We start from the raw sequence: 26,268 nt of genomic DNA on the forward strand, positions 1-26,268 counted from the left end.
GCGTGTGTGCCTGCATATGTGTGTGTGCATGTGTGCCCATGCATTTGTGTGTGTGCGTTAGCGTGTATGTCAGTGTGTTGGTGCATTCATTTACATGAGGGGAAGTGTGTGTCAATGTGGGTCTGTATAAAGTCTGTGCTTTGCTGGGGGCATGGACAGCTTCTGACACTTATAGGGGTGCAAATTATTAGTTCATTCCTCCATTTGAAAAATATTTAATGCGCATCTTTTATGTGCCAGCACCTTGATAGTCTCTGGGGACAAAATGGAGCGAAAAAAACCCCAGTTCCAGCCTTTAAAGATCTTAGTCTGGGGGCTGGAGGAGGGGAAGTCAGAGATCACAGAAGCACAGAACTGAGAGGGTGAGGGTGAGTCCCAGGAAAGAGAGGGCCCTGTGCCTTTGGGGGAGGAGAGTAAGAACGGAAAGCCCCCAGTGTGGGGAGACCAAAGTTTCAGTAGGAACTTTCTGGCACAGGCAGTGTGAAGAGTCCAGACACAGGGAGCAAAATGTGCAAAGGCCCTGTGGTGACAGGGAAAATGCAATGTTTGAAAACTGTCGAAGGGACTTTGGTTGAGCTCAGAGAGTGAGAGCAATTGGTGGGAGAGGTGGGCGGAGGGTGGGGGCCTGTGGGCAGACCACATGGGGCCTTGGTCAGGATGTTGGAAGCCGGAGGAAAGGGCAGTGCGAGATGTTTTGCTAAGGGTTTTGTAGAGCAGTTACAATCTCGTGCGTGATTCAGTCAGGGCTCCAGCCGGAAGAGGAAGGCTTCTGAGACCCCGTGAGAGGAGGAGAGGCTAGCAGAGGGACTTTCTTCACAGGCTTAAGGAAACCCACAGGGCACAGGGCTGTTCCCACCACTGCAGACAGCTGCATCCCCATGAACCCTGCAGGAGCCGTGACCTTCAGGAGAGGGACTGACCTGTGAGGCCCCAGCAGGGAGCGAGCGTCACTCTCCCGTTCTGCTCGGGCCTTCCGCTGGCCAAGCCCCGCTGGCATCAGGGGAGCCTCAGCCTGGACTGAGAGTGGGCCGGATGGATGAGGGCAGATCTGGAGGGGCAGATGGCCACCATACCGCCAGTGCCCTGACTGGCACGTGACAGAACAAACTTTCCTTTATTTTTCTATAAGCCAACTTACAATTTTGACTGCATACCTGTCCAGCAGAGATTTCCCTCTGTGGTTCCAGGGGCTTCTCTTTTCTTCATTCTCCAGCTGTGGTCCCGAAGCCTCAGGTGTCCTCCCCAACACCCTGGTGGGTGGATGGCGTGTGCGTGAGCGTGTGTGCATGCCTATGTGTGCATGCACATGTGCAGGGAGCACTCCATCCACACTCGTGAGTGCTGGGGGCGAGCCCCAGCCTGTGGTCCCTTTTATCCTGGTCTGCAGCTCCTGGCCTAGGTCCAGGCTCTGTGGGGTACAGGGTGGCCAGGCCCTCTGGAGCTGTCCTCCATCCTTCTGGAGTTGTGAGGGCACCCCAGATGGGTCTCTGTCCACCGGCAGACTGGGCAGCAGGTGGGGATCTGTTTTCAGCCTGAGGAGATCTCTGACTCCTCAAATCCTTTCCTCCCAGGAACAAAAAGGCTTTTGGAAACAAAAGCCAGGAAGCTCTGCCACAAACCTCCCCAGAGGCAAAGATGCCAGAGCAGGGAGAAAATATAAATTAGCGTCTCAGAATAAAATCTCCCTGCAATGTACGCTTGGAAAAAATTCTTATTTTAGTCTGCCTTTGAGTAGGTAGCATGTACCTGGTGTAAAATTCCAAAGGAAGAAAAGCTGATGGGTGTGCCTCCTGGTCACTCGGTCCCTCTCCCCAGAAGCAACCGTGGTGACCGGTTTCTTATAGACCATTCCAGAGACACTGTCTGCATACAAGAACATACCCATGAATATTCATTTATATATGTTTTTATATCTAGCCCCCACAGATGGAGCCTCCACTGCCTTCCACTTTGCATCTTGCTTTTCTCAGATAAGAATAGATCGGGGTTATTTTTCTATCTCAACACATTTAGCGACGCCTCGCTCTTTGCAGTGCTGTCATATTTCACTGTGACGTAGTTTATTTAACCAATCCCCTATTGGTGGACACATAGGTTGCTTCCTGTCTTTTGTCTACACTGTAAATAGTGCAGTGATGGTCAGCCTTGTACGTAGGTCATTTTGCACATGGCCTTGGAATTGCTGGGTCAAGGGTATTTCATATTTTGAGGCTGTACTCGTTTTTACTTTATCCAGCAATGAATGAGGAGGGGCTGTTTGTCCACACCCTGGGCTGCAGAGCGTTGGTAATTGCTAATCGGAGAGGTGAAAAAAAGGCATTTTAGAGTAATTTCAGTGAGCCTTCCTCTAGTCTAGGGTTCTGAGGTTGAGTACCTCTTCATATGTTAACGAGCCATGCCCTGCCCCGTTTTCTGGAGCCCACATTCATTTTGAAGGTATTACCTTGTGGGAGTGTATGGGTCGGAGCGTGCTGTTGTATTTCTGTCTTCTAGGCAGGGCCACGGCGGGCTTGACAGGGATTCCATAGCAGGTGGAGCCCGAAGGTCCAAACAGCCTCCTGCTCCTGAGAACAGCCTCTCTCCTGCCTTTCCCCTGCTGTGCCAGGGATCACTCTGCAGGGCAGGCTGTGGTGTGGAGGCATTGGAAAGAGGGACGAGAGCTCCCCTTTCTTCCTCTGCCTTTGTGGGGCACTGCTTCAGGAGGAGGAAAGAGCCCTGGCCTGGTGACCTGGGTTCAGATCCCCACCCCTTCCCTTACATCCTGAGATAAATCTCTTCACCTCTCTAAGCCCCTGTTTTCTAATCTGTAAAATGGGAGAGTGCCCTGACCTCTCAGGATGAATGTGAAGATTGCCTGAGACACTGGATGTGGACTAGAAACTCAAGACAGATCTTAGGAGGGCTGCATTTGTTACAAGAGAGTCACCAGGATAGGGAATGCCAAGCCCTTCTGGCATCACTGTGTGACAGCAGGAGGGTTTTCTTGTGGTTGTAAGTCTGGGACCTTCACTGGGCTGGATTCAAGATGGCGGCACTCCCCATCTGAGCTGGTTCCCCCTAGAGGAGCTGCTTCTTGGAGCTCTCCGCATGCTCACTTGGGTGGGCAACAGCATGTTTGCAAGAGGCAGGATCTGGAGCCTAGACCCCAGGGAGGGTCAGGCCTTACCCTGGGCTAATGTGTCCGTGGGAAGCTGATTGGCCCACCAGGGGTTTGGCCTCATTAGTTAATCCAGGCTGATATGATTGGATTCTGACACTGAAAGGGTTAAGGAGTCACAGGAGGGGCCTCAGCCTCTCAACCCCCCAACCCTGGTGGAAATTCCTACCCAGCATCCCTGCTAAGTGGCCACTTATATAACTTGCTCGTGTAACCCTGGGAAGGAGAGCTCGCTGCCTCCAGGCTGGCATGGGCCATTTGTGAACAGTTGTAAACATTTCCTAAGTTGTGCTAAAACTTGGAACTCTCCAGAAACCACCCTACCCTCATTCATCCCGGCTCTGCCCTCTGCTCCTATGACTCAAACACAGCTCACCAGGGATTTGCAGGCAGCCACTGTGTCCCTCAGAGTCTGCTCTTCTCCAGCCTGGGCCCTCTTCCACAGCTTTCCTCCCCAGTCGTTGGGCTCCAGGTGTGCTCTCAACGTGGCCCGGGCTGCAGGGCAGGGCAAGGCCAGCCCTCCTGGCTCTGCACTGAAGCCTCCAGTGCATGTGGCCTCAGAGGCTGAGGGGTCGGCAGGCAGTCCCTTCACCCTGGCTCGGGTGATTTGCCACCTTTGGTCATGTGACCAGGCTTGGTCTTTGTCATGTTACCTGGCCTCAATCATGTGATGCTCAGGGCTGGCGTGATCCCTGCAGGCACGTGCTGTATGTGATTCATCCTGATGTTTTCAGCCCTGACCCAAGTTTGGGCAACAACCAATAGAGTAGGAATTGACAAGTGACGTCGAATTGGTTTTTTAACCCAGCTGCAGGATCTCAATTCACTCATCGTGTTTCACATTTGTTCTCTCCTTCTGCAAGTGTCTCTTTTCCTTTTCACGTTCCTTCACGAGCCTGTCAGCTCCCAGAGAGCAGGACAATGCATCTCTGCTTTATTTCATCTGTAGTGTTTGCATTTAGTAAAGTAGGGGGTTGTGGCTTGTTTAAAACGTTCGTATCATAAACATGACACGTCCTTATATTGTCTACTCAATAGATACATTTTGAGTTTTAAACAATTTATGGGTTCACTAGAGGAAAACTGGAAAATTGAGAAAAGTAGAAAAAAAAAATCACCCATTGGCCCACCATCCAGAGGAAACTGCTTGTGAACATTCTGCTGTGTTTCCTTCCCATACGTGGCCCCCAACCCGCCCAGCACCCCTCCACCTAGACTGTTTTTCAGGAAGCCAGGGCTGGGGCACCGGGAGGGGGTGGCCTGGAGTCTGGCTGGGGAACAAGGTGATGGCGTTTTAGCTGTGCTCTGTGGAGCCCTCAGGGGTGCCAAGGGGCAGGGGTGGGGTGGTGTAAGGAGGTGGGACTCTGGGCCCCCCAACTTGCTTCGGCCAGAGTGGGTTCACTTTCATCTGTTTTGCAGGTTAGGATCCTAAGGAAAATTTCACTGGATAAAAGCTTTCACTGTTTTTGAAAAGTTTTAGAACCATCAGACAAGGGCCGGTTCTTCCCCCTGTTTCTCGCCATCCAGTCTGCATCCTGCTGTGGGCAGGGCCCCGCGGGATGCGATGGGGTGCTGTGGGGGCCTCTCGAGCTGGCCCCTCTTCATTACCCCACACTTCCTGAGCTGCTGCCATGAGAGCTGCACGTTCCCTACCTGGCTTCTCATCCTGCTGGTGACGCCCTCCTTCCCAGATGCCCAATGTCCTTGGGGTTCCCTCGAGTTCCCAGGCCAGTGACCATACTCAACAAACAGTGAGGTGGGGTGGCAAGATAGGTTCCACGCGAACCTATCGGAGCTCTGGGGGCCATTGCTTCCTTCCCTGAGCGCTCCCCAAACACTTGTTTCTTAACTGCACCAGGCCTTACCTGGGAGTTGATAGCAGCCTCCCTAGTTGGAATCAACCGCTTTGAAAATCCAGGTGACATTTGCCACCTGCAGCTTCCAGGTTCCCCTTGCTTCCTCCATAGTCCCTCAGATACATCGCCAACCAGCCTGCAGCTCCTGGCAGGGTCCTGGGGGCGAATTCTGCTGCATGGAGGCTGGAACTCACACCAGGCACCCACTCCTCGTGCCCGGCTGCAGAGAATCCCCAACAGCCTGATGCCTCAGAGGGAATGTGGCCACCCTCTCATTTCGGAGTGGTGTGGAGGGGGCATCCACAGTCACCCTCTGACTACGGCTTTCATTTCCCATCCCGGGACTCTTTCCATGGCCTGTCTCCTCCAGGTGTGTCTCCTTCTCCATGTGGGTTTGCAGGGGATTGGGGCCAGGGTCTGAGCCCCCTGCTTGCTGCTGAGTGAGGCTCTAGACCTTCCCAGATCTTCCTAGATCTCTCTTCTGCATCACACATCAGTGCAAGATAGCAGTGCCATTGGGTTCATCTGAAAAATGTGTATGTCTGTGCCCAAGGATGCGCTTCTGCGTGCCCACGGTGGATTAGATTGGAGACTGCTCGGGACGTGCCCCACGGTCTCAAGTTGTGCTCGAGTCTGCTCGGTTGGCCCCGGGGGTGACTAACGGAGGTGAGGGTGACTGCAGGGGCTGGCAGGATGGAGGGTGAAATTGTGTGGTCTGCTTTAGCCAGGTGACACCCCCAGCAGGCCCCCCTTGTGGGTCCCGGCGGCTGGTGGCAGGAGAGGTGGAGACAGTCAGATGCTTCAGCCAAGCTGGGTGACGCTTTGCTTAGGGTGACGAGTATGTGGGCGGTGACCTTGGCTTTTGTCTCAAGAGCAGTGTGGCACGTTGGTAATTAGAAGGGATGATCACGATCTGTGCCTTTCCAAGGTTGTGATTAAGCAAAAATAGCCTCCCTTCTTCAGCCAGCAGGAGGAGCCGTGGGGAGCCAGTGGCCCCCGGTCCCCGGGCTGGCAGGGGCGCTGGGAGCGGGCGCTGGGAGCAGGCGCTGCCATAGATGGCCTGCCTCAAACCTTGTCACAAAAGCAGCTAGGGGCTCCCCCCACCCAAATCTGGGCACGGCAGGGACCCAGCCTGAATAGGGCCATGCAGACAGAAACAACAGGAAGTGGGGAGAAGTAGGCAGCCCGATAATCATGAGGTCCTGGGGCCCCCGGCATGTGGTCCTCACCACTCAGGACCCCGGGCCAGCAGCTCTTGTCATCAGAGGCTCTGGGGAAGCCTCCAGAGGCGGAGCTGTAAAGCCCAGGCCAGGCTGTTCCGGAACTCCCAGAGGCTCCTCGTGCCAGTTCCCCGGGGGGACTTTTAGGAAATGTGCCTGCCGGCGGATGATGCTTCCCTGAACCCAATTTCTCCCAGGGGGTTAATAGCATAGAGACGTCTCGCAGACCATGTGCACCCTGGGATCTTCATGTGCAATAAATTTTCACAAAAATGCCATGCTAGGCCCTGACAGCTGATTAAACCCTGCTCTCGAGGGGCCCACAGGCTGATGGGGAAATAGACAAGTAACTTCACAGCAATGAGCCAGGACTAGCTCAGCATCATCTCTGCCTAAGTAGATCTGAGAAGGCTTTCCAGAGGTGGTGACAATTGAGCAGGGTTTTGAAGGACAGGTAGGAGTTTGTGGGTCTGCAAAGTGGGGAGGAGCTTACCAGGCAGAAGGCTCAGCATGAGCAAAGGCATGGAAGAGTGAGAGTTGTCTTATGGGTGAGTCAGAGCCATTGGCCTCAATTATGGTGGTGGGAACGTCTGGTTCTTGGAAGAGCAGACCCCTCATGGGCAAGGTCCAGGCAGGGGGGCCTCTAGGCTGCCTTTCTGCTTGTCCACTGAGGCCTCTGCTGCAGTAGAGACTGGAGACATACCTTCTAGTGGGGTAACTCTGTCCTCTCTCAAGGGGCCAGAATCTAGATCTGGCAGGCAGAGGCCCGTCTTCCCTCTCCCAGAGCAAAGTATTTCTGGGTTTTGTGCATTGAAAGAAAGCAAGGCTCCATCTGTGAAGAACACAGGAGGCCAGACTCTTTCCCTTGGCTGAGGAGAGAGTGAGGGATGCTGAGGACAACCCTCCCAGTCTCCCATCCCCACCGAGCCAGGAGCTGCCTCAGCATCATTTGCGGCCAGGATGTGGCTCTTGTCCACCAATTCAGTGCTGAGAACATCGTGTGGGCCCCGAGGGAGGTGACCGCAGGCAGATCAAGGATGTAGGTGCTCCTCGTCTGTGTAATCAGTGAGGGCGAAGGATGCAGCCCCTCCTGACGGAGGGCATGGTGCCTGGGAGACGGCAGGACCCTCCTGTCTTCCCAGTGACTTATTTATAGTCTCGCTGTAGTGATCTGTGGCAATCACAGCATTTAATCCTGTAATCGCACTGCATGCAGGCACTGGGCCCAGCGAGGCCAGGAGCCGGCCGGCGCTCGGGGAGGGGCTGGGGGCAGGGCAGGAACCTGGAGGTGGCTGCGTCCCCATCAGCCTCCGGCCCTCGTCTCGTCAGCTGTGGCCCTGGCTCTATGCCACCCCCATTCGCCCGAGATAACAACAGCAGCAACAACAACTAACGCTTACATTCTAAGCACTTTGTATATATAAACTCATTTATCCTCAAGGCCACTCTACGAGGTAGCTACTTTTATTATCCCTATTCCAGATGAGGAAACTGAGGCACAGATCACACAGCTGGTAAGAGCCAACATTTGAACTCAGGCATTCTAACTTCAAAGTCCATGTTTTCAGCCAGTCCCTCCCACCCAGCCCCAGAGGTCAGGGGTCTCCCAGGCTCTGTGCCTGCGACCTTATCCCTGCTCAGCTCTGGTTCCTCCTGGTCTGCCTGTCCCAGAGCTGCCCACAAGGCCGCTCGCACCACGAGGTGCGGCTGCTTTGTGCTGGGGAAGCCATGCTCAGCTTCCCTCTCGGGTACTCTCTTTCCTGCTGGCAGACTTTCCCCTGCGGTGGGCAGAGGTCTCACGGTGGCACATCTGGACTTCAGTTCGAGGTGCCATTTATCACTGTGTGCCCCTCTTTCTCCTCCTGCAGAATGGGGATTGTCACGTCCGCTTCCCCAGGAAGCTGTGGAGGTCAGGAGGGTGGGGAGCCCTTTGTCAAACATCGTCTTCTGTTGGGCTCATGGGCCCAACACACTCAGGCTTATTAGTTGTGTGGCCTAGGGCAAGCGACCTAGGTGGTTTGAGCCTCAATTTGCTCATCTGTAAAATGGGGCTAATAACAAGAGGCCCAAAGCTCGGCAACTGTGGGAACTAGATGGCGTGAGACACGCACAGCACGTGGTCCTGGGACATAAGTGCTCAAAAAAGCTGGGCTGCCTTCTGTTGTCCTTTATACAATCCTGTCCCCAGGGCAGGGCCCAGGCCTCTCCTGCAGAAGGTTAGAAATGAGGCAGCCGAGTGTGAACCACTGGGAGGAGCGTTAGTAAGAGCTGGGCAGAGCCAGGCCTCAGGACAAGTTTTTCCTCCCTCTCCTCCAAGCCGAATGCGTCCATCATTTAGGAAACGATTTCCTGTCTATGTGGGCAGCAGCTCCAAGCTCATAAAACAGTTACCCTTAGCCCAGGGTTGTGTCTGTGAGGACAGGATAGTTCAGAAATGCACCTCCTCGTGAAGGAAAGCTGCTCATTTGAAATTCTTTGCGGACGCACCTTCTTCTGGGGCTAAGTAGTGGCTGACAAGATGTTGACTCAGCCGCCCCTTGGCCAGGGATCCCACCCACACCTACCGCAGGGTCACCCACAGAGCCCTGGGGAAGGACCCTCCCCAGATGTGATTCCTAGTGGGGCACAGCAGGCTCGTGCCAGGGGCTGGAGTGTGGACAAGGCAATTGCCATCCGTGTCTAGAACTGGCTGTTTTAAGAGATAAGCAAGTGCCCCATCACTGAAGGCAAACAAGTGGTTCGCTGTCTAGCTGTGAGGTTCAGCCACACAGAGAAAATAGCATCCTTCTCGTTGGGGAGAAAGGTGAGGAGGCCTGGCCAGCTGGATGGGAGGAAGGAGTCCTCAGGGGGGCAGGCATCACTGGGTGAGCAGTGAGGGGCCTTGGATGTCTCTCTTCACCTGCGAGTCCAATGCAGTGACATCTGGGAATTAGGTGTCAGATTGAGGGTTGACAGACTTCTCTGTAAACGGCCAGATAGTGAATGTTTTAGGCTTTGGGGGCTGTCAGGACCCTGTGGCAACCATTCGGCTCTGCCACTGGGGCACCATAGCAGCCACAGACGATGTGCAAATGAAAGAGCCTGGCTGTGTTCCAGTAAAACTGTTTACAAAAACAGGCGGCAGGCCAGATTTGGTCCATGGCGGTGGTTTACTGATCCTGTGTTAGAGGAACGAGAGCTCAGGCGGGGCTGGATGCCAAGAAGCGCCTCCTGGAGAAGGAGGAGGAGGCAAGGAGGACCTTCCCGGCAGTGGCTGGCGTCACCCCAAAGCTCGTGGGTGATGACAAGTGTGGTCCCAAATGCTGGCCTTCCCTCTCTGAGGGTCCCTGTCCCCTGGACCGGGTCCCATAATTCAAAGCCTGGCTATTGCTCTGATAGCTTCAAACAGGTACTAAAAAAAAATATTTTATCCAGCAGTCCTAGTTGTCTTCAGAGGATGCTTGCTCCAAATTTCCATCCATAACTGGAAGTGGAAGTCACCGGACGACACTCACACTGTCGCTGTTGTTGGTGGTGAAAAAAAGCAGGGTAGTTCCTTTCTGTGACACCCTGCCTGGCCTTAGGGACAGCATCCGCAAGGCCTCGTCCCGCTGGCCCTCCTTTTCTTAGGAGGAGAAGGGTTTGGAGTGTGTTGATTTTGGAGCCGGGGCTGGATGGGGTGGCTCCCCAGCTCCAGATGCTACGGTTCCAGCTCTCCCATAAGCCCAGGCCTCGTGCCAGCTGGGCCCCAGGCAACGTCCAGTCCCCATGAGGGAGGCCTGGAGACACTGAGTCCTCTGTTCTCCCCGCAGGAGAACTGTACCGAGTTTCCTTGAGAAGGCAGAAGTTCCCAGCACAGGGAAGCATCGAGATCCACGAAGACAATGAGGTGGGCTGGGTTTCTGAGGGTGTCTGGGTCCACCTCTCGGGTCAGGATTTTAGCAAGAGCCCTAGGCTGGTAGACAGCTGCCTAGTTTTCACCTGGCTCTTCGTTTGACTTGCTGTGTGACCCTGGGCAGGTCCCTGTTCTTCTCTGGGCTTCCCACTCCTATATGAACAAAAAGGGCCTCTTGGCACCCTTCCTGTCCTGACTTTGAGGGGCTCGCCCTCCTGGCAGCTTGTGCCCTCACTCTGAATGCACAGGAGGCCCCGTCATATGAGGGGCTGGAAAGCTCCCTGACTTGGAGCTGAGACAGGCCGGGCACTGTGCCTGCCTCTCCGGCCACAGTCCCTGTGTGTGACCCTCTGTGTCTCCCATCCCATATTCCTGCCACCTGTCTCCCTCGATCCCACGGCCGTCCCTCTCAGGAAGGCTGCCCACAGCGCTCCTGCAAGACGCACGTCCTCCTGCTGGTGCTGCACGGGGGGAACATCCTGGACACGGGTGCGGGGGACCCAGCCTGCAAGGCGGCCGACATCCACACCTTCAGCTCTGTGCTGGAGAAGGTCATGCGCGCCCACTTCCCAGCTGCCCTGGGCCACATCCTCATCAAGTTCGTCCCCTGTCCAGCCATCTGCTCAGAGGCTTTCTCCCTCGTCTCCAAGTGAGTCCCTTTCTGCTTGTCTGGACTGGCTGGGGCGTGAGGGGACTGAGGGAGGGGCGGCCCCTGCCGTGTGGGTACCTGGTGGGCAGAGGATACCTGCGAAGGCCTCTCTGGGACGTCAGATCCTGACTGACCACGAGCATCACTGGTGCCCAAGTTCTCCTCTTCTGGGCCCCCATGGCAGCTCACCTCCTGTGCTCCACAAGCCCTGGGCTCATTGGCCCAGATAAGGAAGCTGAGGCATTGAGAGGTTAGGCAATTTTTCCCAGGGTTACCCAGCAAGTAGAGCCAGGAGTCAAACCCAGGCCTCCTCACTCATGAGCCACACGATTAGAACCCAGTAGGGATGTGTGCTGTGATGGAGGTGGCACAAGGCACAGTGGACACCCAGAGAGAGGGCCAGGGAGACTTTCTGGAGGAGGTGACTTTTCAGTGTGCTTGAGAGTAGCATAATGTGGTTCAGGGTGTGGGCTCTCTGGTCAGCCTGGGTTTGAATCCTGGCTGTGTGACCCAGGGGACATTGTTTAACCTCTCCCTGTCTCAGTTTCCTCATCTGTAAAATGGGGATAATCATAGTAAAACTACCTCCGAGGGTTTTGGGAAGATTCTGTGTGCTGGTGGACGGGAAGCACCTAGCACATCGGGGAGTAGCTGGGACTCACATCATCACCCCGCAGGGGAGAAGATGGTCTCTCCATTGGTGGATGCTGGGCTGGGGACAGAGATGTCCCGACTCCCAGCAGAGAGCCTGGCTGGCAAGGATAAGGCAGCATGCTCACCAGGCCTGGATTCTTCATCCAATCCCACCTTCGTCCCTGTGGGTGATGAACCAGGACCCCAGGGGCCCCTGCAGGACCTGGGGGCCTGTGGGAGGTCCAGCCCACTGCTCTAGGACCTGAGGGCACCAGTGCCCCCCAGGTGCCCGCCCTGCTGAACTGGCCAAAGGTGGGAGCCTGGAGATGGGTGGGGGCCCCGGCTGGTCACAGATCACATGGGTGTGTGGCAAGTTGCTGGGGCTGGAAGCCAGGAAGCCAGAACTTTCTGCAGGTAGGGGTGAAAGGGAGGCTGGCGGCTTCTCCATCGGGCTCCTTACCCCCTTTCATGTCGACTCTGCCAGAACTGTGAAGCTTCTGGGAAGAGGAGCTCCACCCACTTGAGGAGGGTGGACAGGGTGTCCCCAGCCTGGTGTGGGTGGGGAGGGTGCTGTCAGGCAGGCGTGGCTCTGAGGAGGGGCTCTGCTGTGCGCCCCCAGCTTCTGGCTGGTTGGGAGAGAACTTGGGGAGGGCGTGCAGGGCGTCCCCTCCTGGAGAGAAAGGAAAGTTCCCTCTGCCCTCTGGATGGGGAGCAGACTCAACTCTGGTTTATCTGTTCCCAAGACAGGCCCAGGGCAGAGCTCGATCAGAGTTGGAAGGAAGGATCAGTCAGTTGTTCCCCAAGCTCGCGAATGGCCCGAGTCCCTGGTGTGATTTTCGTTAAACCGGAGGCTTTGGGCCCCGCCCCCGGGCGTGCAGGCGGGCACTGGGGAGCCCTGGGATGTGCATCTTTCTGGGCTGCTCCGGCTTCTGCTCTGCAGCGGCTGTGGGCGGCTGAGCTGACAGCGCCCCATTCCCTTCATGTTCCAGCAGGCGGGAGTTAATTGTGCTCCTTCATAATCGGTCTCAGGACCCCTCAACCCCAGGATCTGACCTCCAGAGCTGGGTCACCCAGCCCAGGCCCCATGGATCTCCAGGAAGACAGATGGCGGGCCACTGGAGGGGCCAGCCAGGGGGAGTGTGCCTCTTCCCCGCAGGCAGCTCCTGGCTGGGGCCATCCATCACCCCTAGTCACTGCTGGGAGGGAGCTCTTTCCCAGCTCATTAAAATCTCTCCGCTGCAATCCGGGCCTGTTTCCTCTAATTTGTGTTCTCTGGAGATGAAGAACGGCTGTTAGGCTGGCCTTGCATGCCATGAGGTCTCTGCCACCGGCCCAGGGTGCCCTGAGCCCTGTCACCTGTCCCGGTTTCTGTCAGGTCCCCAGCGGGATCAACGTTGGGCCCTCGGTCAGCCTGAGCTGGACCCTGGGGGAAGGGTGGGTTCTGGGGAGGGGGTGGGCAGTCCTTCCCTCTGTGCTCCCTCCTGGCCAGCTGGGTCCCAGGGGACAGAGGCAGGAGGACTGGGGGTGGGGGATGGGTCTGAGCCACCCAGAAAGGGAGGGACTTCCTAGTAAGGAAGTGAGGGGTCCCATGCAGGGGCTGGACAATCTCCTGGCAGTGGCGATGCTGTAGGGCAGGCTCTCTTGTCCTTTCTGGGGTCACAGCCCTTTCCACAAAGCTGATGAAGGCTCTAGATCCTTTCCCCAGAAAGATGGGCACAATATTGTGCTTGCAGCTCTGTGCCCGCCTCCAAGCCATGGGCAACATGTGATCCCCATGTCTTGCAGACCCTCTGTCCTCCTCCTTTCTAGCTTCCCCAAAGCCTTCCTTGAGGCCCAGTTCAAACCCCACCTCCTCCAGGAAGTCTGCCTTGATGATATATCCCCACCCTGATCCACACCAGTAGCTTCCTCCAAAACTGATGTGTCTTTTGGGGCCATGCAGAGGAACACTGCTGTTCAGGAGAGTCCAGGGCCCACATCACGGGCTGGCACGGGGATGGACACTCAGGGCAGTCAGCACAGGCTTGGCTCCCCTTGCTCCCCCCATTGCCTGTGCCTTGTCTCACCTGACTCCTGCCTGGGTGCTCCTGAAGAGCCCCGGAACAGAGGCCCAATTCCTGGCCAGGACGTGTTCTCTTCTGCCCGGCCTGCAGCCCCAAACCCACCCCCGGGCCTGATCCCAGCTGGGCTTACCTTGGCCCCCTGTCTGCAGCCTGAACCCCTACAGCCACGATGAGGGCTGTCTCAGCAACAGCCAGGACCACGTCCCTCTGGCCGCCCTGCCCCTGTTGGCCATCTCCTCCCCGCAGTACCAGGATGCGGTTGCCACTGTCATCGAGCGAGCCAACCAGGTCTACGCAGAGTTCCTCAAGTCCCCTGATGGGATTGGCTTCAGTGGGCAGGTAGGACAGCCTGCCCTCGCCTCCCCGTCCTGGTCCCTGCCCGGAGAGAGGCTGGGGTCTGCCAGAAGGATCCAGACCAGGCTGTTCTGGAGCCATAGCTCCTGAGATCCAAGGAGGCTTTTGAGATCTTTGGGTTTGTCCTCATTTTACAGATAGGAAAACTGAGGCCAACATCTGAGTTTTGATTTTGAGCCCATGCCAATCCCTGGCTGAATTTGACCCCTGCCCTGGCCTGATTCCTGTCCTCAGGCTGACCCCGGCCCAGTCTGACCCCTTCCCTAGCCTGATTCCTGTCCTCAGGCTGACCCCGACCCAGTCTGACCCCTGCCCTAGCCTGATTCCTGTCCTCAGGCTGACCCCGGCCCAGTCTGACCCCTGCCCTAGCCTGATTCCTGTCCTCAGGCTGACCCCGACCCAGTCTGACCCCTGCCCTAGCCTGATTCCTGTCCTCAGGCTGACCCCAGCCCCATCTGACCCCTGACCAAGCCTGATTCCTGTCCTCAGACTGACCTTGGCCCCAGAACAAGTACCCCTCGCCCTATTGGGGCTCTCTCAGTGCCTCCCTGGGACAGGTTCCTTCTTCCCCCGTGAACAGGTGACCTGCGCTCTGGCTGGGTATGGGGGTGAGGGGCCAGTAGTGAGCAGGCCTATAGTTCCAGCTGTGCCTTCTGCAGGTGTGTCTCATCGGGGACTGTGTGGGCGGCCTCCTAGCCTTCGATGCCATCTGCTACAGCGCTGGGCCCTCGGGTGACAGCCCTGGCAGCAGCAGCCGGAAGGGGAGCATCAGCAGCACCCAGGTGCGGGCCAGGTGGTGGGGATGGTGGGGGGGTCTGTCCTTAGGAGCCACCCCCCAGCCCCAGTGGAGCAGGGGCCTCTCTGGGGGAGGCAGTGTTAGTTGCATTTGTAATGTAATATCCAAGTTACAAAGTATTGTATCACAATCCTACAGACTAGCAAGAGATTATTATCCTCCAGGAGGAAGCTGAGGCCCAGAGAGGGCTAATTTAGGGTTGGGTCCCTGGACAGCTGTCCAGAGTCCCCCTGCATCAGCTTTTGGATGCAGGAGACAGCCTGTCCCTAAAACCTCTCCATTCCTGTCGCGGCTCCTTCCTCGCTCCTTCTGGGAGAGGTATTGCCTCTCACCTCTAGGAGAAAGGGGTTCATTTGTGCCGCCGAGTCTCTGGTGACCGCAGTGCCCTCCTGTCCTCTCCTTGGTCCCAAAGGACAGCCCGGTTGTGGCAGAGGAGGAGTGCGGTCTGGCCGGCAGTAAGCGTCTGAGCAAAAGCAGCATTGACGTCTCCAGTGTGTTGGAGGATGAGGAGCCCACGAGGCTGTTGCCACGGAAACAGAGCGACTCCTCCACCTATGACTGTGAGGCCATCACCCAGCATCACGCCTTCCTATCAAGGTAACCGCACCCTGTGCCCCGCCTTCCTTCCAGCACAGTGTCCAGGGAAGAGAGGACCTTGGCTCGGAGTCATCTGGGAGGCCTGGGACCACTCACATGTCCCCGGCCCTTTCATGGGGGCCCAGAGAAAGGCACTGAAATGCTGGGTCCAAGACCACTCCTGGTGGGCCCTGCACCAAGACCCGGGACCCTGTGCTCTGTCCCTGCTCCACCCCGACGTGCAGAGACGGGACAATTGGTCTCACTTCTCCGAGCCTCAGCTTCTTCTTCTGCGAATGGGTAAATGCTGCCCAGCCTCCTGCGCTGATGGGCTTACGAATCTAGTGAAAGAACAGATGTGCGTGTGTTCTGTGAGCTGCTCCAGGCGTGTGTGCTTATTATTTCTCAGACGGGGCAACAGAGGCCAAGGAGGTCAGGAACTTTTCTGGGATCACACAGCCAGTTACTGGAGAGCTGGGTTCTGGTCTCCCAGTGCCCAGTAGACAACACACTCATTTGTAGGCCGGGTAGGTCCCTCCACGGAACGGTCCACACTTTAACTTTCCAGAGGAGCTGTGTTAATCGACAGTGGCTAAATGAATTAGTTGCACATTTATTCAGGATACAAATGGGTATTGGACATAGACCCAGATTGGAAGGAATGCCTTTTTGTTTCTTCCCTTTCTCCTTGATTCGTTCCTCTCTTCCTTCCTACCCACGTGATAAGTTTCCTAAGGTCATTCCAACATTTACAAAACAGAGCATCTCAGCGCCCAGAGGGGACCACTGCTCTCCCTTCAGAGTATTCCCTTTCAGTATCTTTTTTACATGCTTTGCATATAGTTTTACTTAAAAAAATCTCTTATAGTGTGACATTTTCCCCATATAATTAAAAATACTTGGTAAGTATTCTTAGTAATATTTTATTGAGGGAATGGACAGCATCTTAATCCCAGTAATTGGACGCTTTGTCTTCTCCCAGTTCTTTGCATTATAAATAGCACTCTGGTGAACATTTCCGTGCATAAACATTTATGGAGATATTGGGGTTATTCCGCTTGGATGAACTCCTGGAGGAGGAATTCTTAGGTCAAAGCCTCTGCATATTTAAACCTCCACCTATTTAAAGCCCCTCTGACAGATTCTTCTTTAGAAAAGCAGCTACATTTCAAGTCCGGGTTGCAAGGTGAATTCTCCACATTTCTGGTTCGTCCTTGAAAACTCCTTTAAGAGAGCCCCACATTTGGAGAGTGATGAGGGGTCAGAGGCTTTTGGTAGCTGGTCCGACACAGCTAGCTTTCCCCTCTGGGGGAGGGACACGTGGCTGTTTCCTTGGCAATTGAGTAGTTGGCTTGTGGTGAGGGACCACACTGCACGTGAGTATGTATCGTTAAACACCAGGGTCGATGTCCTAACGGCAAGGTGCTCACACTGCGAGAGGCAGAAGGAAGTGTGTGGATGCAGATTCAGCTTTCTGGACCCCCGCTCGCAGAGAGTAGGGGCCTTGCCCACACGAGTTCAATCGTTGTGTCTAAAATTCCATTTCTCCTCCAACTTGAGTATTTTTGGTGAATTTGCCTTCAGTTAATTGATTCATGGGTCCTGCGATCGCACTGGATTCTCTTAGACTCTGAGCTACACCTAAATGCCAGCTAGAAGGTCAGAAGGGGCCCCGTTTTCCTGCCCTCTCTGGGTGTGTGGCTAAACGTCATCCACTTGGACTCTTTGGGACGATGACGCCTGCGATGGGAATAGTTGGAATTGTGTGTGTCTCGTGTTTTCCTTTTTAAGCTCTGCTTCATCTGCAGGCTGGAGGGGAGGGAAGGCCAAGCTGCGCCTCTGTGTCTGCGGGTTGCCTGGAACATGAGTTACAATGAGAGCCGTAATCCTTGCAGGACCGACATCATCCAGCTGGTCGTATATTGGCCAGGCTGGGCTGCTCTGCTAGACAGTACGGGAGTTCAGCATGACTATCCCCAAACCAGCACAATGGGGCAGGCCTGCCAGCCCGTAGGATGCTTGGGTGTCCTCATGTTCTCAGCATATTTCAGTAAATAAAGTTTTACTGGATCATGGCCACGCGTGTTAGTTCAAGTATCGTCTGTGGCTGCCTGCGTGCTACACTGGCAGCATTAAGTCGATTCGATGGAGACCATGTGGCCCCCAAAGTCTAAAGTATTTACCATCTGGCCCTTTAAAGAAAAAGTTGGCTGACCCCTGCCTGAGCCAAGCCTCGGTGGCCAGTGCTGAGCTGACCGCTAGCTCGTGTTGATGGTGTCCAGCTCGTGGATGCCGGTTCTGAGCGCTCCCCAGAGGTGAGGGGCTGTCCTGCCAAGTGATGCTCCCACGTCCTCAGGCTCCCCTAACCTGCACTCCTGTGTCTTCCTCCCTGCGACAGCATCCACTCGAGCGTGCTGAAGGATGAGGCTGAGGCCCCGGCAGCGGGGGGGCCCCAGCTCCCCGAGGGCAGCCTGGGCCGCTTGGACTTCGATGTGTCAGACTTCTTCCTCTTTGGCTCACCCCTGGGCCTGGTCCTGGCCATGCGGAGGACAGTGCTGCCTGGGCTGGACGGTGGGTGTGTGGCAGGCTGGGCCTGGGATGCCTTTGTGTCACTCGGCCACTATGCCAGGGCCTCAAATCGGGGAGAGTGGGGCTGGGGGGCAGCGGTGAGAAGGGTCATGGAGTCGGGATAGATAGAGAGAGGAGAGAACTAAGAAGGAGGGGAAGGTGGGGGAGAGCGGGGCAGTTCCTCAGATGGGGCAGAGGTGAGGCAGCCCCTGGTGGCTTTCACGGTCCCTGTCACATGCCCTGGGCTGATTTGTGGTCCCATTGTCTGGTTGTCATGCCCTATGGGAAGAGAAATCATAACTGTTTACCCTATTTCACTGCACCCCCTCCTCCCCCAGTGCCAGGCAGACCCCCTGCAGTCAGGTCCTCTTACTGACTCCTGCATAGACCTGAGCCCACCTCAGTGCCTTTGCTCACACAGTACCTGCAGCCTTGAATGCCTCTCCCACTCCTCTAAAATACACACTGGGATGGTTTGCACCTCAGCTGGGTAAGCAAGGATGCTGAGGACATGAGAGGCTAGGGGCACCCTGGAGACCAACAGAGTAGGGCTGCTGAAGCTTCTTCTGCACCAAAGCTTACCAACACACTGCAGTATGGAACAGTTAAAGGGAGGGGCTCTACTTGAAGTGGGGAGAGGAGGCAGAACCCCACGGCCGCCTTTAATGTTGCTCAGGGACCCCAGGGCTCCCCGGACGCTGGACCATCCAGTTCCCTGACGTGAAGGGACAGGGAGGTGCACTGATGCATTGGAGGCCTCAGTGGAGACACTTGCTGGTCAAAGAGAGAAGTGCACCACCAGCTCTGGTGACCACGAGCTCCATTTATCGCCGGCCCGGGAATGGAGCTGGGGCCGGGTGAAGGGGCAGCTGATCCTGCCTGCAGGACCTGGGTTGGCTTCATAGATCAAGGAGCAGCTAAGCGAAAGCCGGAAGAATTTCAAGGAGTTTCACCACTAGAAATAGTGGAGGGAGGGCCTGCTAGCAGGAGGAAACGGCTTGAGCAAAGGCACAGAGAAAGGAAGGCAGCAGCCTGGGGGGAGGTGCTGCAGTGCTGGGCACCTGAAGTGCCCCTCCCAGGCGGGGCAGAGTGGCAAGGCCTTGCGTGCCCGACTGAACAGAATGGCTTTGATCCTGTTGGTAGCAGGGAGCCATGGCAGGTTCTTGAGCAGAGGAGGAGGCTATGGAAAACAGCACTCAGGGGAGCCTCCGAGGCCAATGGGAGCAGGTTCTAGTAAGGGGCTTCCTCCCTGTCTCCTCCCACTGCAGGTTTCCAGGTGCGTCCTGCCTGCAGCCAGGTCTACAGCTTCTTCCACTGTGCAGACCCCTCTGCCTCGAGGCTTGAGCCCTTGTTGGAGCCCAAGTTCCACCTGGTGCCACCGGTCAGCGTGCCCCGCTACCAGAGGTTCCCCCTGGGCGATGGACAGTCCCTCCTCCTCGGTAGGCCCTTGGGGGTGTGAGAGAGTATGCTGAGCTGGAGGCTGGGCCCCAGCCACGTGGTACTCCAGGACCACCCTCTCTGGTCCAGCCCTCCAAGCTGTCAGCAGCTGGAGTGACTAGTCTCGGCTGAGCAGGCTCTGTGTGCCCTTGGGGGAAGAGAACAGGAAAACAGCCAACTCACCTGCCTTCCTCGTAGCCCGCCTGTGCGAGCCCCTGCTCTGTAGGAGGCATCTTGGGGCTCGGAGACTCAGGCTCTGCCCCCAGCAAGCTCCTGGCCAAGCTCCTGGGACTGAGGCCAGCATAGTACTTGTGCTGTTGGCCCTGGCTAAGAGTCCAGGGCTCCATGCTGAGTGCTCTTCCCCAGTGCCCAGCCTGGACTCTGGAGGTGCAGAGCATGGAGGGTCTCATCCTGGTGGGCTTCATGGAAGAGGGGGCCTTTGGCCAAGGTGTTTGGGCAGGTGAAAAACAGCTGGAGGATGGACTTTGGGGACATCTTCTAGGTGGAGGGAATGGCAGCAGCAAAGGCAGGTGGGTTTGGGGAAACTCAGTGGCCTCCGGGGCTCAGGGGGGTGAGCAGGGTGTGGACTTGGGGGAGGTCAAGGGGAGGCCTGGAGTGGACAGTCAGGGGCGGGGAGATAGGCTCCGTTCCCCGTTGAGGCGGTTTAGCCAGAGCCTGTTCCGGGGTTTGGGCCGGACTGTGAGGGGAGTGCTGTGCATGTGGCGCACTCAGGCTTAAGAACCAGCCCCGTTTCAGAGGGAGCTCAGTTTCCAAAGTCCTGCTTCGTCAGGAGCTCCCGTGGATGGAAGAGGTGCTGTAAGCTCCCTGCGCCGCCCTAGCATGTGTCCCTCTCTGGTCACGGAGGGCTCTCTGGCTCCAGGCTGGAGCCCCATCCACTACCAGGCTCAACCAGTCCTGTGTGGCTCAGGAGAGGAGTCTGATACGAGAGCACGTGGTTATGGGTCACCCCGGGACCTCGGCTGGTGCTTTTGGGGGCAGCAGGGGGTGGGGGGATGGTTGGGACCCCGGCTCGTTCTGGCATAGCCCACAAGTTAGAAGAGGTGAAGCCCAACGAGTTGCGATGACGGAGTCTCGCTAGGCCCCGGAGGGTGACAGGTGCAGGCTGCCCGTTGGGAGCAGGGCCAGGGCTGGGTCCTCGGAGCACGCCTTCCTGCCTGGCGCAGGGCTAGCACGGCGGGGGTGGCTTCTCGGAGACACCCTTCTGTGCCCTGACCGTGAAACTCCCCCTCCAGCCGATGTCCTGCACACCCACAGTCCCCTCTTCCTGGAGGGCAGCGCCCGAGGCAGCCCCCCGCTTCTGGATGCCCCTGCCTCGCCCCCTCAGGCCCCTGGGTCCCGGCGCCTGGGACGGAGGATGAGCCAGGGCAGCTCCCGCAGCGACAGCTCAGAGTCCTCGGACAGCCTGGCCCCCGTGGGCGCCTCCCGCAGTGAGTGAGGGTCTCTGGGGGCCCTGCCTGGCTTAGAGGGAGAGGGACCGTCCTCTGGGTGGCCACTGGTCCACCGCCAGGGCTGCGGAGGGCAGGGGAGAGGGGGTAATGACAATCTGGACTGAACTCTGACCTCAGAGAGAACTTTGACCTCTGACCCTGGACAAGGCCCTGACCTCTGACTGTGGCCTGAGCCACGACCTCTCAAGGCATAGACTGAGCTCTGACCTCAGCCAGAGCTCTAATCCCAACGTTTAGTTTTCCCACTGGGAATCCCTGCTGACCAGTGGCGTGGGGGGAGACGGTAGACATCTCCACGGGTCCCCACTCCTGGGACCAGTTTGTAGCACATGTCCCAGAGGAGGGGCGGGTGGGCGACGGGGGTGGGGCGTCATGAGGAGGTGGGAGAAGGAGCAGTGTATTCCCCAGAGCTCACTTTGAGTGTAGCTCTCTGGCCCCAAACTTGTGCCCCAAGTGACCCATCTACCCTGGGTCTGTGCAGTGGGTCCCACACTGCCCCTTGGGTCGAGGCCCCAGGCAGTCCACTTTGTCCCCTCCTCTCTCTCGGACCTGCAGTCACGGCCAAGTGGTGGGGTGCCAAGCGCATCGACTACGCCCTGTACTGCCCGGATGTCCTCACGGCCTTCCCCACGGTGGCCCTGCCCCACCTCTTCCACGCCAGCTACTGGGAGTCCACGGATGTGGTGGCCTTCATCCTGAGACAGGTACTGCCGTCCCTTCCTGGGCCTCCCCAAAGGGCACCTCTGGAGGGCCCCATCCCTCTATGTCTGGAGAAGAGGCCTACCTTGCAGGCCACATTGGGCATTGGAGCATTTAGCCAATTGGGGGGTGACACGCTCAGACAGTGGGTTTTATAAAGAACACTGGCTTCTGGCTAATGACATAGTACTTTCTAGAAAATTAAATGGAAACTACATGGGAGAATGTACCCAGGTTTCAACTTGGAGGCTGGAGTGATAAATGCCTGTCCCCCTATGGGTCTCAGTGTCCTCAGCTGTGACACAGCAGGGGCAGCAGAGAGGCAGTGGCTGAGGGGGCTCTGGGGGAAGGCGGCTGGGAGGTGGGTGGGTTCGTATCACCTGCGGCCTCGATGGCCAAGGTCAGGAGTTTGATTTTGTGCTGGGTCCAATGAGAAGCCGCTGCAGGGTTTTGAGCAAAGGAGAGATATCAACTGACTTGCATTTTTAGAAGCACGAGGCCCGTTATGAGGCAAGTATAGGAACCAGCTTCTAGATGGTGGCGTGGCCTGGGCTGCTGGTGGTGGGGGGTGCTGAGGAGCAGCTGGATTTGTGCTGTGGTGACCAGACTTGCTGATGTCTGGGCTGTGAGGGAAAGAGGAGAATCCAACGGGCCCGCTTTCCACTTGCGTAACTGCGGTGGTGCCACACCCTAGGGTTGGGGACGAGCAGCGCTGGGGTGGGCTGGGGGATGCCGAGTCTTGGGTCCGGACCTGGGAGGTGTGAGGTGCCTGTTGGATGTTGGGAAGGAAGGTGAGTCGAGTCCAGAGCTTAGGGAGGGCGTCAGGCTTAGAGGGAGAAATGTGGGGTCATCAGAGCTCGGATGGCATGTAAAGCCAGTGTCGGGTACAATACTCTGATTGTGACACAAGTTCCAGGGTGTGGGTTTCCCTCCACCAAGCAGTTCTCCGGCATCAGCTGGGTGTCCTGCAGTTCAGCTCAGTTCTGACACTGTCCACCTGGAGAGAGCGTCAGGTTCCACAGGGTGAGGGCTCAGACCCACAACTCTGCCCACTACCCGCCCCTGTCAGATGCTAATTGCATGTCTAGGTTGTCACCTGCGCTTCTCACCGACTGACTATAGATCGGAGGTTCCCGTGACCCCCTCCGTGGGCTCGATTACTTTGCTAGAGTGGCTCACGGGACTCAGAGAAACAGTTTGCTCACTAGATTACCGGTTTACTACAAAGAATGTGACTCAGGCACAGCCAGATGGAAGATGCCTCGGGCGAGGTCTGGGGACAGGAGTCGAGCTCCCACCCCCTGCCCTCCACCCCCCGAGGGTACCCCTCTCCCCACATCTCCACGTGGTCACCAGCCCGGAAGCTCTCCCAACCATGTCCTTTTGGGGTTTTGTGGAGGCTTCGTCACGTAAATGTGATTGATTAAACCCTTGGCCATTGGTGTTGGTCCAGCCTGCAGCCCCTCCCCATCTGTGGTGGTCAGCGGGGGCCTGGAGGGCAGAGGCTGCAGCCGGGCCAGAGTGTCTCAGGACAGGCAGGCAGGGAGATGGGTCCTGGGGCCTCCAGCCTCCTGAGGGTTCCAGGCTGGGAGGTGGGGAGGCCCGGGGGAGGGCCTGGCTGGCCACAGGCTGGTGGGCCCTGACACCCTGGGCAGGAGGGAGGGGGTCGAGCTGGCCTGGCCCTGCTCCGCTGTCAGGTGATGCGCTACGAGAGCGCGAACATCAAGGAGAGCGCTGGCTTGGATCCCGCGGCACTGAGCCCCGCTAACCCCCGTGAGAAGTGGCTTCGCAAGAGGACCCAGGTCAAGCTGCGGGTATGTGCAGGCTGGGGTCACATACGGGTTGGGACTGTGGCCTCGGGGGGTGGGGCTGCCCCTGGGGGCTTGGGTGTCCACCCAGCAGGTCAGGCCTTCATTTACCCCTCAGAGCTCACTGCTCACATAGGCCGGGATTCAGGCTTCGATGAGGGCCATGGCGCTGCCGTGGGGCGGGGCTGGGGGCTGTGAGATGGGGGAGCTGGTTCCCGGTGGCCTGGCTTCCCGGGAGCACCACGGCTGGGGGTCCAGGGCACTGGGCATGCTGAGGATCAATTGCTATATGCCAGGCCTCTGTGGACGTGGATGTGCATCAGAGAGTCCTGCCCACAGCCATGGGGCTCATAGTCTGATTCACCTGGTGTGGTATTTGCCATGACAGAGGGAGGCACAGATTAGGAAGAAAACAGAGAGAAGAATTGTCAGGGCAGGCCATGCAGCGCTTCCCTAACTCCCTGAAAAGAGTCAATTTTGTAAGGTATTGAAGTATGAATAGCAGTTCGGTATGCACACATTCATTTATTTACTCAGCAAACAATCCTCAGTGCCCGCTGTGTCCCAGGACCTCTGCCTAGGGGGTGGAGCATAGGGATTTACAGACACAGCCACTGCTCTGGTGGGCACTTCTAGTCTGATGGGAGCATCAGACATGGACCCCAAGAACAGTCCTGAAAGGTAGAAGGTGATCATTGCTCCATGAATTAATTCTTTTTCTGTAAACATATTTATTGAGATATAACTACATTTTATACAATTCACTCACTTAAAGTATATAATTCAGAGGATTTTAGTGTATACACAGATGCGTGCAACCATCACCACAGTCAATTTTAACACATTTTCATCATCTCAAAAAGACTCCTTATTCTTTAATTACCATCCCTCTCCCCCATCCCCCCAGCCCTAAGCAATCAGTGGTCTACCTCCTGTCTCGATCAAGTTGCGCATTCTGGACATTTCATATAACGAACGATGCTGTCTTCTGTGTCTGGCTTCATTCACTTAGTGTGATGTCTTCAAGGTTCATCCATGTTGCAGCATGTGTCAGTACTTTGTTCCTTTTTACAGCTGAATAATATTCCGTTGTGTGGACATGCCACATTTGTTTATCCAGTCATCAGCTGTTGGACATTTGGGTCGTTTCCAACTTTTGTCTGTTAGGAATATGCTGCTGTAAATACTGGTGCAGAAATTTTGTGTGGACTATGTTTTCATTTCTCTTGGGTATGTCCCTAGGAGTGGGATTGCTGGATCCAATGGTAGCTCTGGTGTAATTACTTGGGGAGCTGCCAGATTTTTCTAAAGCAGCTGCACCATTTTGCATTCCCACCAGCAGTGTATGAGGGTTCCAGTCGCTCCACATCCTCACCAGCTCTGTCTCTTTGATCCAGTCCCCCGAGTGGTGTGCGGTGTATCTCACGGTGGTTTTGATTTGCATTTTCCTGATGACTAGTGATGTGGAGCATCTTCCCATGCGCTGATTTCCACGAATCAACTCTGCCCTCTGCAGTGTTCTTGTAAGGGGCCTGTGTCCCACGCTTGACTGTCTCCAGGTCTCGGTCCATGACTGGTTCCTCTCTGCATCCCCAGGACCGGTGCAGATGAGCTGGCTGCAGATGTTTGTTGAATGGAACTAAAATACCGTGGGAACTGAGAGGAGGCAGACACCATCTTTGGGGAGTCGGAGGGGACAAAGTTGTCGGGTCATAGTGGATGAACTGGAGTGTGGAGGCAGAAGGTCAGGGATGGCATGTAGGGTAGGGGGACCAGTGTGAGCAAAGGCCTGGAGGCCCCGCACAGCCTGGCCTGTAAGAACCAGAGGGGCTGAGAAGGGGGCAGCAGGAGAGACTAAAGGCACGGCTTTGACCCTGAGCCCAGCATCTGGCCTTCATCTGGAGGGTGCTGGGTATTAACAGGTCTGTGCTTTGTAAAGACGATGGATCTGCCACAGGGTCTGTTTTTGAATAAGGAGCTCCATTGAGAAGCTGTTAGCAGAGCCCATGACCCAAGCGAGAGGTCATGCAGGTGTGGGCAGATGCCCCACGTGTGCCGTTCTGTACAGGAAGGGCCTCCTTGTTGTGGGGTTCGGGTCTTGAAGCCAGGCTGGGAGTGGGGGGCGGCTGGGCCAATGCAGGCCTTTGAGCTGTGGGCTAAATTGGAACCAGAGTGAAGAAGGATGGGGATGTTGGGATGGTTACAGGCAAAATGATGCAATGTCCAGGATTGCTCCAGAGTGATCTGGCATCAGGGTTGGGAGAGGGGGGTGTTCTGCCATTCTGGAGCTGGGGTCAGGCACACGGGACTGCCTTACACCATTCTCTCTACTCTCGTACATGGGAAATCTCCCACTCAGGAAAGACGGATGGTAAACGGCTGTTGGATGTGAGCTGTGATGTGACCGGGTGGTTTCCAGCCTAGGAAACTGGAGGGAGGGCAGGCTGTGAGGACTGGCTGGTACCCCAGGGCCGCGGGGGAGGATCAGGGGCAGAGAATGCTCACCTTCAGGAGCCCCAGTGCTGCTTGGACACAGCGTGAGGGTCGGAGCGTCTGTTTTCCTCGTGGGTTCCCTGGGAACACATCTCAGAAACTCTAAGAGAAATGAAAAGGAAGGCGTGATTCAGCAGGTCCACATCCCTCCAGCCAATCCTAAGGACGATGTAATGAAAAAGGGAGGTCAAGCCCCTCTTCCAAGGTTGAGCTGGTTTCTGTCCTTCCAGAATGTCACTGCCAACCATCGGGCCAATGACGTGATTGCTGCTGAGGATGGCCCCCAGGTCCTGGTGGGGCGCTTCATGTACGGGCCCCTCGACATGGTGGCTCTGACTGGAGAGAAGGTATGCAGGCTGGGTCTCCTCGGCTGGCCCCTCACACACCAGGTGCCTCATGGTACCACGTGGTATGTGGGGCAAGGGCTGAGGGAGGGCAGGCTGGGCCGGTGGGAGCACGGGGCAGAGAGATACTCCCCCTGCCGGGGCAGGTCAGGGAGGGCGAGCAAGGAGTGAGGGATGATCTTGGTGCATCTGAGGAGTAATGAGAAGCCAGTGTGGCTGCAGTGGAGAGAGGGAGAGAGAGGGTGGTGGGAGCCAGGAAACAGCAGCAGGCA

The 26,268-nt window shown here is 56.6% G+C and overlaps 1 protein-coding gene across 2 annotated transcripts in view; it reads left to right on the plus strand.

The window, feature by feature from the left end:
- Positions 1 to 26,268, plus strand: part of PITPNM3 (PITPNM family member 3) — a 90,786-nt gene that overhangs the window by 51,318 nt on the left and 13,200 nt on the right. For both annotated transcript variants that reach the window (XM_070560989.1, XM_008519381.2), the window contains exons 5-15: positions 10,025 to 10,101; positions 10,521 to 10,756; positions 13,602 to 13,791; positions 14,466 to 14,588; positions 15,015 to 15,199; positions 17,577 to 17,749; positions 19,015 to 19,185; positions 20,437 to 20,631; positions 21,208 to 21,356; positions 23,049 to 23,165; positions 25,883 to 25,999. In XM_070560989.1, the coding sequence (XP_070417090.1) occupies positions 10,025 to 10,101; positions 10,521 to 10,756; positions 13,602 to 13,791; positions 14,466 to 14,588; positions 15,015 to 15,199; positions 17,577 to 17,749; positions 19,015 to 19,185; positions 20,437 to 20,631; positions 21,208 to 21,356; positions 23,049 to 23,165; positions 25,883 to 25,999 (1,733 nt within the window). The remainder of the gene's footprint in view (positions 1 to 10,024; positions 10,102 to 10,520; positions 10,757 to 13,601; positions 13,792 to 14,465; positions 14,589 to 15,014; positions 15,200 to 17,576; positions 17,750 to 19,014; positions 19,186 to 20,436; positions 20,632 to 21,207; positions 21,357 to 23,048; positions 23,166 to 25,882; positions 26,000 to 26,268) is intronic.

Source organism: Equus przewalskii, chromosome 10 (assembly GCF_037783145.1).
Source record: "Equus przewalskii isolate Varuska chromosome 10, EquPr2, whole genome shotgun sequence".
NCBI classification, from domain to species: domain Eukaryota; kingdom Metazoa; phylum Chordata; class Mammalia; order Perissodactyla; family Equidae; genus Equus; species Equus przewalskii.